Genomic DNA, 15,564 nt, shown 5'->3' on the forward strand with positions numbered 1-15,564 from the left:
AGCGCTGCACTGGCACAGGAAGGGCACGTATATAGCGATCCATCGCCACCCTTTCCACCATCTGCTCAAGTGTAAGAGTCTCTGGTTTTAACCATTTACGAATCAGGTGGAAGAGATCATACATTTGTGAGCGTGGAGGTTTTCCTTGGCAGAAAGTCCATTGGTGTACTCGCTGGGCCTGGACTGCTAGACTGACCCCCAACCGAGCGAGTATTTCAGCCTTTAGTTTGTTGTAGTCTTTGGAGTCCTGCACAGAAAGATCATAATAGGCCTTTTGTGGCTCACCTGTCAGGTATGGAGCCAGGATTTCAGCCCACTCTTCCACAGGCAATTGCTCTCTGTCTGCAACCCGTTCAAAGACAGTTAGATAAGCCTCCACATCATCCTCAGCAGTCATTTTCTGTAGTGTAGTCTGTATTTTTTTTCCGGACATCACTCACAGAGCTTGTAGCCTTTGCAGACACCACTTGCTGTGCAGTCACCATTTTTGTGAGAGCTGCCAATTGCTCCACTAGCAAGTGATTGGTCCCCTGCTGCCGTCTCTCAGCTGCCTCCATTGTGTGCTGCTGTTGCACATTGGCCAGCACCAACTGTTTGACCAACTCGTCCATGGTCTCAGTGTTTGGCTTTACTGCAGTAGCCGCCTTCACCCAGGACATTCACAGCTTGGAAACTTTAACTCCCACACGCGGTTGCCCCTAGCAACAGTCTCTGCCCGCGTCCTCCACCATATGTAAATGTGGGACCTTCAGAGAAGGTAAGTTGCTAGGACAATCAGACGGAGGCACGGATATTAGCTCTCAGTTGTAGTCAGTTTATTGGAGGCAGTTCACACAGTCCACAGAATGTAAATCAAAAACAGCTTTCTTCAGCAAAAGGATAACACAAAGGAGCTTTCTTCAGCAGGGTACAAAAAATGAAACAACAAAACAGTCCTTACTTCAGGATGTAAAGAAGGTAAGTCCTCAGGCTTTCCTCACCCACACACAAGGTGAATTTTAAGGTTTTATCCTCCAGACACACACAGGGCAGTGTGTATACCAGGTTTCTCCTCCAAGAGACGACCACACCCCCACTTCCCTTGAGCAGCCTCAGCTATTTTACAGCTGATCCTTGGGTCACCTACCAAACCAGGACTGGAGTATAGGCCTGGGTCTACAACAATTCCTAAATTCTGGACCCATACTCCAGGCAGTCACCATGTGGACACCAGCCACCTCAGTGGAAGATACCTGCCATCTACCACTTTTCCATCTGCCTGTTTACAGTATGCAGAGACTTAGCAGTGCTGAGCCAGTTCTGCTCAACTACACCGTGTGCCGGTCAGCCCATCTGATATAGCAGAGCCGAGGGTGCACTAGAACCCTTATGCACACACATTCAGCTCTACTTCATCGGGCTAATAGAATGCATTGGCCAATCAGCGCTGGCCAATGCATTCTATTAGCGTGAGCTGAGTTTGCACAGGGGTTCTAGTGCACACTCGGCTCTGCTATATCAGATGGGCTGACCGGCACACGGTGTAGTTGAGCAGAACTGGCTCAGCACTGCTACCAATAGGAATGCATTGGCCAGCCTTCGGCCAATCAGCGCTGGCTCTGCCGGAGGAGGCGGAGTCTAAGGTCGGACCTAAATGGAGACTGGTGTGGAGCGATCTTAGACTCCGCCTCCTCCAGCAGAGCCAGCGCTGATTGGTCGAGTTCCGTACTCTGGCCAATCAGCGCTGGCCAATGCATTCCTATTGGAAAAAGTTTATGTCACAAAAATCACAATTACACACCCGATAGAGCCCCAAAAAGTTATTTTTAATAACATTCCTACCTAAATAAAGGTTATCCCTAGCTATCCCTGCCTGTACAGCTATCCCTGTCTCATAGTCACAAAGTTCACATTCTCATATGACCCGGATTTGAAATCCACTATTCGTCTAAAATGGAGGTCACCTGATTTCGGCAGCCAATGACTTTTTCCGATTTTTTTTTATGCCTCCGGTGTCGTAGTTCCTGTCCCACCTCCCCTGCGCTGTTATTGGTGCAAAAAAAGCGCCAGGGAAGGTGGCAGGGGAATCGAATTTTTTGGGAGTTTGCCACATGATGTTTGATTCGAATCGAACACGTTGAACAGCCTGATATCCGATCGAACATGTGTTCGATAGAACACTGTTCGCTCATCTCTAGTCCCTAATAATAATGGTATCAAATATAGTGCACCACACAGTAAAATTTCTCACTTGTGCCTTACCAAAGTATAAATGCCTCTTTTGTGCCCCCACATATATAAACTGCTCCCTTATATTAATAATGCTCCTAAGTGTCCCCTTAAAGTCAGAATGTCCCTTAAGCAATGATAACATTGGTATATCCCCTCCAGTCCTCCATGTGTTCCTTTAAATTGATAATGCCCCTTTTGTGCCACTCAAGATAATAACTGACTGGTTAATGTAGGAATAATAGAAATCACCTTACACTGTCAGTAAATGAATGAAGAATGTCCAGGTTCCTATCATGCTCCTTTCCTTCTTTCAGCCTGGAGTATACAAAATCTGGCCACAGCCAAGGCATTTTCTGTCTACGGTGGATTATATCACTCATCCTGCGATAAAACAACAACTATCAGTTCAGATGAGCGTCACACAGATAGCAATGATTTAAACCAGTATATACACAGTTTACATTTGGTAAGCCCCTGTCATGTCCCTTGGGGTCTACTATCAGAATTGCTGACACTTTGGTGTCAAGAATATCGCAGGACGCAAGTGCTATTCTATTCTTTAAAATGACATAAATCCTGATGAACCCTATTAGAGTCAATGGTATCCATTGGAAATGTTTAGAATTTGTCAGAAGATGGAACTGATGCAGTAGATAAACAGAAGCCATGACACTGATATGAAAATGGCATAAATATATTAAAAATGCATCGAATATTCTTAATACAATACAAAAAGTGTTGTAGTCAAACGACGGAAGGTAGAATTGCATGTACTGTGCAAATTTTTTAGATGTTGGAAAGTAAAAATACTTTCAAAATAGGATTGTATTAATTTATTTTTTATCAAAGAATATAATGATTTCAATGAACAAAAGTGAAATCTAAATCACATCAATATTTTTGTGACCACCCTTTGCATCATCAGTTCTTCTAGATACACTTGCAGACAGTATTTGAAGGATCTCGGCGGGGAGGTTGTTCCATTAATTTTGAGGAACTAAGCACAGATCTTCTGTGTGTGTAAACTTGCTCCAATCCTTCTGTCTCTTCATGTAGTCCAAGACAGATTGGATGGAATGATGTTGAGATCAGGTCTCTGTGGGGATCATATCATCACTTCCAGGACTCCTCCCTCAAAGGGTGATCACACCGAATATTGATTTGATTTACATTTGTGTATTTTTGTTTGCTAGATTGTATGTGATTTTCCGTTAACCTGTGCAGTACTTGTATTGGTTCTGTTCAGACAGATTTACTCACCTGGTTGATTTTTTGCGATTTTATCTTTGCATGGTCTTTAAAATACACGATATGGGGGAAGAGCAAAGCCTATAGTGTAGAGGAATTTTGTGAATAAAATCTAACTATACGTAGGTTTAGATACCTCACCTATAAATTGCTTGTATATACTCAGAACTGCTGTTACTTTGGGCATAGATTTTCTTCCCCATAGCAGTTTCTGAAAAGCAAAAAGGAAACAAAACTCAATATTAAAATATAAGTTATTGAAGAACAGACAGAGAAAGAATGATAGAGAGGTTGATAGATATGTTTTCTTAATATACAATTTCCAACCTACCAGATATTATATCTAAAGCGCAAAGGGTTATGTCCATAAAGCAATTGAAGGCTCCTTTGTCTACTTTTTCCTTGAATTTCTCAACCAATACCCTCGATTGCTCATTCATGACTTCCAAGAATTCAGAAAGAATTGCAAAATGAAAAGTTGGAGTTATCATTTTCCTTCGGGAATGCCATTTCTTGCCTGTGCTAGAAACATTTAAGGAAATATTAGATCAATAATTGATACTGGGCAGACAGTGTGGTCTTGAGAGTTCCAAAACATATTGTTTTGAAGGAGTTAAAGCTGACATATACGTTACAGGTGCAGTGAAGGAGTCAGTTTCATCAGTTTGTACACTTTTAAAATACAGAATACTGTTAATAGTCATATTGCCCTGACAACTATTAAAGTTACTTTCACCTATTACAGTAGGTCATTCAGTGTTCTGATCCATCAAAAAATTTGATTAATAGACATTCAAGTTTACCGTCATTGAATGCAATTTTAGAATAAAAATGCAAGGCCAAAAATGGGATTGCTTGATCTTTAGGATAGGTCATCAATAGAGATGGGTAAACTGATTCGTTCCAAGTTGGGTTCAACCCCAGTATTCCAAAGATACTTTGTTTTGCAACATGCATTGTGCAGAAAATAGATGTGTGTGATCATCTGATGTCACCAGACAACCCCGGGCCCCCGGAAAAAGGCACATGCCAAAATGTACATTGGGGAGTGTCAGAGGACAGAGCTGTGGACTCTTTTATGAGCATAAATGGGTATGTTCCCTTCTCTTACGCATATGATTCTCTTGGGGTATGCCATGTGAGTTAACTGTTGTGCTACTACATCATATGTTACAAGTCTTTTTTTGGCTTTTATGGTTGATGCTCTGCTTAATGGCAATGTCTTTTATGTTTGTTATTGAATACAATGGGGTATATTACTACTTTAGGGGTCTTGTACTTCTTCCCTATACAAGATTTGCTTTTGCTCACATCATGTCATCAGCATAATAACAGGCATCTGATCTATTGTATTTTGTATGTTTATATATGTTTATATCTAGATTGACTCATACTTATGAAGAGCATATTTGTACTTTGTCCATGTCTTTGTCCTTGACATTTTATCTACTTTGTATGTGTCCCTTTTTGTATAACTAACTAATACATTTTGTTACTTTTTATACCTTATTTGCTTAAGTTGAGTGCTTCTCCCCAGTTTTTGTCTGTTTTTGTCACAACTACAAGTAGCAGGAGTAAAAGCAGCAGCAGCAGCCAGCACAATGTCTGTAACATGATAAATCAGAACTTTTTCACCTTGCAGCACCACCCAGCCCCACAACAGGCAATTGACACCCACCGGCTGCACCAGCAGATAAAGTTATAGCTAGAATGTAGCAGATAACTTTGAACCTATGGAATTCTGGGCCAATAGATTACAGCAGTGGGAGAAGCCGACCCAGTTTTCCATGGGAGTTTTATCTTGTCCAGCCTCAAGCATAATGGCTGAGAGGGTGTTCAGTGCTGCAGTGGAGTTGATAACCTAGAGAGATGAAACTGTCCATGGCTAGTGTGAAAAAAAAGACTTTCATTGAAATGAATCAGGCATGGATTTGTGAGGATTTTCAAACACTTCTGTCTGATCACTCCAAGTAGAAGCTGCTTCCACATAATAATCCAGTAACATCGCATGCATTCATTATGTGACCTGTTGGAAACTCTGTCCCATTCTAGTGCAGTGTACAGCGCTGTGCTTGTTATTCAGTGAAGAGGTTGATTAGTATTTGAGATCTCGCCATTCTGCTGGTCAGTGTTAGACCCCTGCAGATCTGATATTGATAACCTATCCTACTGTATCCTATCAATATTACAATCCCAGTAAAAAAAAAAAAAAAAAAAAAAAACATTACAATGATTTGCTTACAGTGGAATTATACCTTTGCTGAGCCATTGTCATCTACTATTACAACTGGTACTATTCCGTTATCGGGCCAGCAGCAGCGCATTTCAGCACCAGCTTTCGGGACAGCAGTTCAGTTCAGCAGCGGGAATTACAATGACATCCGAGGACTGCTGGCCCGATGCTTGTGCCCAGTAGCCAGTACATCAATGACCCCCCCTCCATCTCCTCCTCCTTCCAGTGCTGCCCCCCAGCTCTCCTTACATCTACCCCGTACCCTCTCCCCGCCACATGACTAAGCCGATGCTGGCCCGATGATAGAGGCCGTGCTTGTGTGTAGTAGGCAGTACATCGATCGATGCCCTCATCCTCCTCTTCCTTCCAGTGCTGCCCCCCAGCTCTTCTTACATCTGCCCCGTACCCTCTCCCTGTAATAGGCCTCACCGTAAATCTTGAGCAATGAATGCTACTAGATAGCCGCCGGACGCTGCAGAAAGTTTGTCCCTCCGGCTCGCTGTAGCTCACCGTTCCTATAGTCGGCGTGTTTCTTGTCAGGGCCTGGATTGAGCCCCGGTGTCTTTCCTTTCGGTCTCGGTACTAGCGCTGAGGTGAGGCCTAGTCGTGTGGCGGGGAGAGGGTACGGGGAAGATGTAAGGAGAGCTGGGGGGCAGCACTGGCAGGAGGAGAAGGATGGGGGAGGGGGGTCATCGATGTACTGGTTACTGGGCACAAGCATCGGGCCAGCAGTCCTCGGATGTCATTGTAATTCCCGCTGCTGAACTGCTGTCCCAAAAGCTGCTGCTGAACTGCGCTGCTGCTGGCCCGATAACGGAATAGTACCTTACAACTAAACTAACTGGCCAGCCTTGAACATATGAACATTGAACTCTTCAAGCCTTGTTTATTTTAATGGCATGGGAAGAGATAATGCGGTGTTATAACCTTATTGCACTCTAGTACTTACACAGATGCTGTAACATGCAATGCTTTATTATTAGGCTAATTTTTGTACTCCTGTAATGTACATGTAAATGGAATAGATAAGGTATTGAACAATGTCAGCAGTGAAAGTGCAATTAACTTTCAATATTTCATTTTCCATATTAAAACTACAAACAGACCATCATACAGGCCATAGATTGTATACTCTAATTGCTATAATGTGCTATGTAAAGTGCGGTGAAAGCTATTGGCAATATAAAAAATATGATAATGAAAGCAGAAGAGTGAAAATTGGTGGAATTATATGTTTCTGATATATTATTAAAAGTTGCAATTTTGGTACGTCTGAATTTGCGCCAAAATTGTAACTTTTTATTTTATTGGCAAAAGGAGGGGTGAGTAACCCTAACAAGACGTATTAAAATATAAATTTTTATTAAAGTATAAATTAAAATACCCCACAAACAAAAAACACTCCCCATATGGAAGCAAAAAATCTCTGCCTGTATGTAATTACAGATTTGTCCACTACAGGCGATGATATTGTGGGACAATAGTGCAGAGTTCCTCCCCTATAAATAGCACCGCCTAAAAAAGAGCCCATTGATAAATATCCCTATATCTATGAAGCGCTGCACAATCAATAAAGTAGTATCCAGTGTAACTCACTAGTATTTCCTGCAATTATCATTAGGGATAAATGGTAGTAATTCAGACGGCTAGCTAGTAAATGATAAAACAATGTCGCCAACACTAAGATCTAATGCGTTTCACTGCTGGGGTCCATTCCTATCACCAGTAGACTATCAGAGGATTCTAAGTGTTTATTAGAAGCTGAGCGTCTACATAATTTTCAAGGTAGGTTTGAATATAGTAGCGTTCCCCCCGGCCCTCTCGTCGGCACTGGTGTCTTACATTGGATACTACCTTATATACTCGAGTATAAGGCGACCCGAATATAAGCCGAGGCCCCTAATTTTACCACAAAAAACTGGGAAAACTTATTGACTCGAGTATAAGCCGAGGGGGGGAAATGCAGCAGCTACTGGAAAATTTCAAAAATTAAAATGGTCGGAGTTTTTGGGTGCAGTAGTTGCTGGGTGCTGGGGAAGGGGAGGGGGTGTTTTGGTTGTCTGTCTGCCCCTTCCCTGAGCTTGAGGACTGTTTTTTCTTCCCCCACTTGGAATTCAGTCTGGCTGAATATAGGGTATCTGCAGTGCTGCTATTAACCCCTCTCTGACGGAACAGGAGCACTGCAGATCCCCTATATTCAGTAGACCGGGTACTGTCAGACACAGGGATACCTAATGTGTTTGTGTTTCACAGTCATTTTCTACTTTTATATGTATTCTAGGGAAAGGAGGGAACTTTTATTTTATTTTTTATTTTTTTTTTTCTTTTGCACTATTTTATGGGAGATTCTATACATTGATATTGTGGCTGGACATAGAGCCCCCCACCATCCTATATAAAGAAAAAAAAACATTTTTTTTTCTTTTTTTGCTGACTCGAGTATAAGCCAAGGGGGGCTTATTCAGAACAAAAACTGGGCTGAAAAATTCAGCTTATACTCGAGTATATACGGTACTTTATTGATTCTGAAGCCCTTCATAGATATAGGGATATTTATCAATCAGCTCTTTTTGCTATTTATAGGGGAGGAACTCTGCACTATTGTCCCACAATATCATCGCCTCTAGTGGACAAATCTGTAATTACATACAGGCAGAGATTTTTTGCTTCCTCTCTTATAGTATGGGGCAGTGATTTTCAACCTTTTTTGAGCCGCGGCACACTTTTTACACTTAAAAAATCCCGGGGCACACCACCAACCAAAATGACACTAAAACAGTACATATTATACATATAGTTAATAATATAGATTCTAAATGGTTGATTCTTTGGTTGAAATAAACTGCAGCAAAATCTGCAACAAAAACGCTGCGTTTATGCAACGTGGGGCCTTAGCCTTAGGCCTCCTGCATACAAGTGGCACGCATGTGGTTTTCACTTGATATTAAACATTAAAAATTAATTGACAGGGCCACAAATGCAGACAGATATAGGGTATATATAGGACAGATATAGGGTAGGTATAGGACAGATATAGGGTATGTATAGGACAGATATAGGGTACGTATAGGACAGATATAGGACCTGCTCTATAATTTTCAGCTCTTCAATTTGGCCCAGATACACAGCCACAAAAAGAATGGCTGTATATCTGGGTCCTTAGAAATGTATAGGTCTTTACTTTTATCCACAGTTGTGTATAAAAAGTCTGGTCATGTAAATTACAGGTTACAACTCAATGTGCCTCATATTAATAGCAGTGAACCCCATCATGTCCCTCACATTAATCCCCTGTGTGCTTTACATAAGGGATACTGATATGTGAGACATATGGAGGTAATAAGTAAATACCTTCATTATATAGTACCCCCATATGTCACACGTTATTAACTCTTATGTGAGCCACACAGGGGTTAATATGAGGGACATGATGGGGTTAATTGCTATTAATGTGAGGCACATGGAGTTACTAAAACTAAAGTAATAACCCCAAATGCCTGACATTCATAAGAATAGTTACTAACCTGGTGTTTTCTTTTACTTTCACTTTGTTCAGCTTCCTCTCCTCCTCTCCTATTCTGGGCTGCAGACGGCAGGAGCTCCTCCTCACATGTAGCAGCAGGTCCAGGGAGCCCTTATCCTGTGCAGTGAGAGGCTCACCTCTGATTGGTGGGCAAGGAGAGAAGGGGACGTGTCCTACACCTGAGCTCTAGCAGAGCAGTGAAGGGACGCTCCGTCTACATTTACAAGTACACGAACGTCGGGGACTGGCTGCTGTGCCAGCAAAATAGGTCTCCCGTGCCAACCTTGGCACGCGTTTGGGGAACTTTCCCCGCGGCACACCCGACCATGTGGGTTGAAAATCACTGGTATGGGGAATGTTTTTTTGTTCTGTGGGGTATTTTAATTTATACTTTAATAAAATTTCTTTTAATACGTGTGAGTGTTAGGGTTGCTCACCCCAATTTTTGCTAATTCTCTAGATAGGCATGTAATATCTCTTATTTGTTTAATTTTTGCATTTTTATTTTATTGACCTCACTCACACTCACACGTTAGGGTTGCTCACCCCAATTTTTGCTAATTCTCTAGATAGGCATGTAATATCTCTTATTTGTTTAATTTTTGCATTTTTATTTTATTGACCTCACTCACACTCACTTTAACAAAGGGAGTTTGACAAATTTAACCTTAAATGCACCAAAAAACTAATATCTATGATATCTATGTCAATTCGTAACCAATGTAGATTTCAGGTTCTGGTGCCCAGACCTCCCAAGACATGCACCTCTAAATAATTTTGACGCATTTTATGGCAGCATAGAATAAATTAAGTCCCCAATAACAAACATATTTTTAATCAATTCCCTACAATGTCTTTCTCCAAACAGCATATTTTTTTTGCTTATGACTTTTATCTGTATCTTATAACCATCCTAATGTACATGACTTATTGAGGATCACTTTATTGCAAGTTTTGCTGTTGTCCAAGTGGAGTGACCATGAAACAATGCTGTTTAGACTGTGCATTCTGAGTAGTGACGGACGGCAGGAGTACACTTGAGACAGTGGGGTGTGGTATACAAAGGGTTAAACGTTTTCCCCTCCCCTTACCTGTCTTCTCTTCTCCGCTCATACTTACCGTCCCATGGTCTGTTCCTCCTTCTGTCTCTCCCCCCTGCTGTTTCAGTGTAAATGGTTCCGCCTGCCTCTTCTTAGCCGTGCGGGCACGCCCCCTCGGCCTTTTCTATCGGCAGCCGGCAGCCTGTGACAAGCGGCGAGAACATCTCTTCCCTCCCTCCCACCCCTTTTCTTATTTTCCCTTTTGTTTCTTCTGGAGTTCGTATATAAAAAAAAAATATATATTATCTATAATTATATATTTAATTACAAGGAGAATTACAGCAAAAAAAAAAAAATGGGTTATGTGCGTTGATATGCTGCTCGTGCTAGTTGGATTACGGATATAAAAAAAAAAAAAGGGGAGTAGATATACATACGTGTGTTTAGGCATACGGATGGTTATGAGTACTTTAGTATATGGTGTTTCAGTGTTTTTGTATTCTTCTTTGTTTGAGTGCCGTGCGTCGGAGACGCTTTGCTGCTTTTAGTAACTGATTCTTTTTCTTTCAGTGCACCCTCGCCTCTATTTTGACAGTCACAGCTGGAGAGCAATTATGCAGAGGAAGTAGGGGAGATTTGGTTAAGACCGCCCCTCTGCGCGATGGGCGGGGTCTATTCTCCCCTGTTTATGCAACTGTTTTGCACTTCATGTTTACACTTTTGGTTGCCATGGTAACTGTTGCCATGGCAACCTTATGTTTACGTTTTATAGTTTTATAAATAAACAAGCTGTGGCTGACTTTCCCCCACGCAAGAAAAGTTAACTGTGGTGTCCGTGTCTTATTTATAGATAAGCAATTTTGTTCCATGAAGGGGAGGGGTACTATGGTGTAAGTTCTTTCATCCCCACTGTCTATACAAGAACATCTTGAGACTACATAGTACATGCAACTATTTACATGTACTTAAATGGTGACAGTGTTGAATTGGAATCCCTATGGCCCACCAGTAGGATTCATTTTGGGGGCCTTCTAAACGTAAATATTACAAGTCTCCCATTCACCAATTCCTCAGGATGTGTTCACATGGAGGAATTTGCCTTGGAAAAAAGAAGCATCCTGCTGGATCTTGCTGCAGACCCTGTGACTGATTCAGCTGAGGAGTCTGCAGCTCAAGACTCCTTGCAGATTAGGCACATTCATCTGGGCCTAACCAGCAGTGGTATACCGCGACAGAATGCAGCTGCACTGCATCAGTATCCTGTCATGGCTAGACTACGGCAAAAATGATGTCAACAGAAAATGAAGAGGAATTCCTCTTCATTTACCATCTGTGAACATACCCTAAAACCACACTAACAAAATATTTTCAGTATTAGCATGCTACCTAGCCCTTTCCTTGGACGATTTCTGTCCCTTTTTTGGGTGAAAACCAAGCGGAAACCATACAGACCCATTATAGTCCACGGGGTCTGTGGATGTCCGTGGGTAACCACTTTTCCATTCAGAAACCCAAATGCAGATGTGAACCCAGTCTTAAACTGTTGTGTATAACACTCTGAGGGCCCCTGATATTCTATCTAAGCCCTTTCAATGTAATGCAAAGAGTCATAAATGTTAAAAAAAAAAGGGGCAGCAATAGATAAGGCTAGAGGTAAACGGATGGTATCCAGTGTTGTCAGTTTAAAAAACACATTCAATGCACTTATGGAAGTTTTAATTCTTTATAAAATTAGAAAATACTCTAAAAATTATCCCTTTTAGGAGGTTAAACTCTCCCATTGCTTATATACATACAGTGGTATTGGAGAAAAGCAATGGCTTATACAAGTGGTTCAAAGAATATCCCTTTTTGTAGGGATAGGGGATACATAATTTTTTGTGATATAATTCCTTTAACAAAATAAAACTTTACATTTGACATGTTTGTGTTCTTGATGAAATACTTGTAGATACACAATACCACCATTATTACACTATAATAATGTACCTGGTAAGTAGCCCTGTGCCAAGCCAAGGATGAAGAAATTTGTATGGATATGCCTTGTCCATATGCTTTGATGTGCTCAATACAGGCTATAAAGAGTCAATAAAAATATTATATGAAACCATAGGATGAATATATGAATCTGTAAACAAGTATACAAATAAATACCACACAGAATCAAAGACCAATATTGTGTGAACAGCACATGATAACAATATCGTTTTAGGAAATGGATTGCTTAGAAACAATTTTGCACAAAGCAGTCAAGGAGATTCTGCCGCAAGGAGTCGCCGTGACAAATTCCGTCTAAAATTTGCAGAGAGAAAAGTCCTGCACAGGGAACTTTTCTTTCTGACAGTTTTATATCGAACCTGACGGACACCCAGAGGACCCCAATACTGTTAGGAGTATTTAGGTTCATTGCTTTCTTTCCTGGTTGATTAGTCTGTCCTCCCATTTGCACCTGGGAGGAGTGGTCTCTACTCTGTATTTAAACCCATGCCTCCCATGGTTCTGTGCTGAGTGTCGCTTTTACAGAGCTAGGCCTTAGCAGGAGGAGTAGTTGGTTATCTTGGATAGAGGAAGTTCCGTGGTTGGTTTTTGGGAGGTTTTGGGTGAACGAGTTGGTTTGTGTGTTTTCCCTTCTGTGTTCACCAATCCTCCCTCTGTGTATAATTGACTGTGTGAGTGAATTGCCTTATCCTTTGATTTCTACTCAGTTTCCCTGTGTTTGTTTCCTAGTGTATGGTTCCTTCCCATATTGGTTTGGGGAATTCTTTCCTACATGTTTCCTGGGTGCTGCTTGTGTTGTTAGTCAGCGCACACCCTTGTCAGTCCCTGTCAGTAGCAGCTTCACTTGTTCGTTAGGGGTGACCCCCTTTAGTCTCCAGTCCCTAGAGATCTTATAGGGCATTCCTTCTCCCACTTCCCTCTAGGCCTACGGTGTCAGTGAGAGAGGAGCTGTCGGGGTCAGGCTTAGCCTGAGAATAGCCGACCTACACCTGTGAGGCAGGGACCGGGTTAGCTAGTGGGAGTAGTGCAGGGCGAGATTTCCTACTGGTATTCCTTAGCCCCGTTGCAGCTATCTGGACTGACATAACAGTACACTCAGCCGGTAAAAAAAAAAAAAAAAAAGGCTTGTTTGTATTATGACGGACCTGAAACAGTTGTACCAGGCGGTGCAGCAGATCTCCACTGAGATGGAGGGGATCAAGCTACGAATGGATGCCATCCAAGCTTCTGGCGTATCTCAAGTACAGCAGTTGGCTCAACACACAGCCTCTCAGGTGGAGGGCATACAGAGGCAGGTGAGTAGTGCCCCTGTGGGTCGGCCTCTGGAGCCAAAAGTCAGCTTACCTGAACCCTTCCGAGGTAAGAGGTCAGATTTTTTCCGATTTCAAAAGGACTGTCTTTTGTATTTCTGGCTATGGCCGTTTTCCTCCGGTTCTGAGGTACAGAGAGTTGGGATTATTATTACTTTATTGAGAGATGATCCCCTCATCTGGGCACATTCGTTACCAGCCGACTCAGCTTGCTTACTAACAGTAGAGGCGTTTTTCTCCACAATGGGGTTACTGTATGACGACCCAGACAGGGTACGCACGGCTGAGTATAACCTACGACGTGTGGTGCAAGGGGATCACGCTATAGAGAAATATTGCACAGAGTTTCGTAGGTGGGCAGCAGAAGTACACTGGAATGACCCCGCTCTACTTAATCAGTTTGAGACAGGGCTCTCAGACCAGGTTAAAGACCATCTAGTTTCTCACCCTGTTCCGGGAGATCTAGATGAGGCCATGCAGCTGGCAATTAGAGTTGGACGGCGCCTCCGGGAGCGTGGAGACAAGAGTCCTGGGGGGCTTAACCCTCCTCAATTCTCCGTTTTTAGAGAGGACCCGGGGGACCAACCCATGCAGATTGGGGCCACTGTGCGAAGTGCTAGACCCAAGAGTGAAGGGTCCCGCACAGTACGCTGTTTTGTGTGTGGAGGGATGGGACATGTAGCAAGGGTATGCCCCTCCAGAGAATGGTTCGCCAAGGAGAGTAATAACCCCAGGTCTATTGAGGGTAAAGGGAGAAAACCTACTAAGGAGGGAGGTGTGCATATTTCCTGTACTCAGACTGCCGGGTTGACCCTTGAAGGATGGGTAAATGGGCAGAAGTGCCGGATTTTGGTTGATTGTGGTTCGGCAGTCAACCTTATTGACTCAGAGTTTTGTGAGCAATTAAGGGTGAGTCCTTTGGTCTTGAAGTCTCAGATACCGGTGTGGGCTATTGATAAGACCCCTCTACAGCAAGCTGTCATCTCCAAACAGGTGGAGGGTCTGGAGTTTGTTGTGGGTGGCCACCGGGAAGAGATTGACTTGTTCTTGTTGTCTAAATTACCAGCACAAGTAGTGTTGGGGTGGCCCTGGCTGAAGCAGCATAACCCTATTATCAACTGGGAGACCGAGTCAGTAGTTTCTTGGGGGCAGGGGTGTAATGGTCGATGTCTGCCCATATCCGTTATGTCTTTGTCTATAGACAATTTGCCTCAAGAAATATGTGAGTTCAGGGAGGTCTTTGAGGAAAGGGCAGCCAAGACATTACCACCACATCGCACCTATGATTGCTCGATTAAATTTATACCAAATGCAGTGCTACCCAAGACACGATTGTACAATCTCACTATTCCGGAGAGGGAGGCGCTCAAAGAGTATATTGAGGGGAGTCTAGAGGTGGGGCATATTCGCCCATCTAAGTCCCCAGTAGCAGTGGGGTTTTTCTTTGTAAAGAAGAAAGATGGAGGGTTGCGCCCTTGTTTGGATTTTAGGGAGATTAACAAAATCACGGTGCGGAATCCCTATCCCATTCCGTTGATCTCGGATCTATTCAGCCAGATTACGGGAGCCCGCTGGTTTAGTAAAATAGATTTACGTGGGGCATATAACTTGCTGAGAATCAAGAAGGGGGATGAGTGGAAAACAGCGTTTAACACACCCCTAGGACACTTTGAGAATCTTGTGATGCCTTTCGGTCTAACCAATGCGCCTGCGTTTTTTCAGAATTTTATTAATGATGTACTAAGTGCCGTCATAGGGAGGGGGGTTGTGGTCTATCTGGACGATATACTCATTTACACCCCGGATTTGGAGACTCATTGGGAGAGAGTGAGAGAGGTTTTAGATCTCCTGAGGGTTAACCAATTAAGTGCTAAGCTGGAGAAATGTGTGTTCGCGGTCAATAAGTTATGTTTCCTTGGCTATATCCTATCGGACAAGGGGTTCGAGATGGACCCTGAGAAGGTCAGGGCAGTCTTGGAGTGGCCGCGACCCGAGAACCTA

General features: G+C 42.8%; 1 protein-coding gene across 1 annotated transcript in view; it reads right to left on the reverse strand.

Annotated features, from left to right (window-relative positions):
• LOC142184290 (cytochrome P450 4V2-like) overlaps positions 1-15,564 on the reverse strand; it is a 39,152-nt gene that overhangs the window by 14,458 nt on the left and 9,130 nt on the right. The window contains exons 3-6 of the mRNA XM_075259075.1: positions 12,245-12,330; positions 3,791-3,981; positions 3,601-3,670; positions 2,466-2,592 (exon numbers count right to left, since the gene is read on the reverse strand). Coding sequence (XP_075115176.1) covers positions 2,466-2,592; positions 3,601-3,670; positions 3,791-3,981; positions 12,245-12,330 — 474 coding nt within the window. The remainder of the gene's footprint in view (positions 1-2,465; positions 2,593-3,600; positions 3,671-3,790; positions 3,982-12,244; positions 12,331-15,564) is intronic.

The sequence above is a fragment of the Leptodactylus fuscus genome, chromosome 1, assembly GCF_031893055.1.
Source record: "Leptodactylus fuscus isolate aLepFus1 chromosome 1, aLepFus1.hap2, whole genome shotgun sequence".
In the NCBI taxonomy this organism is placed as follows: Eukaryota; Metazoa; Chordata; class Amphibia; order Anura; family Leptodactylidae; genus Leptodactylus; species Leptodactylus fuscus.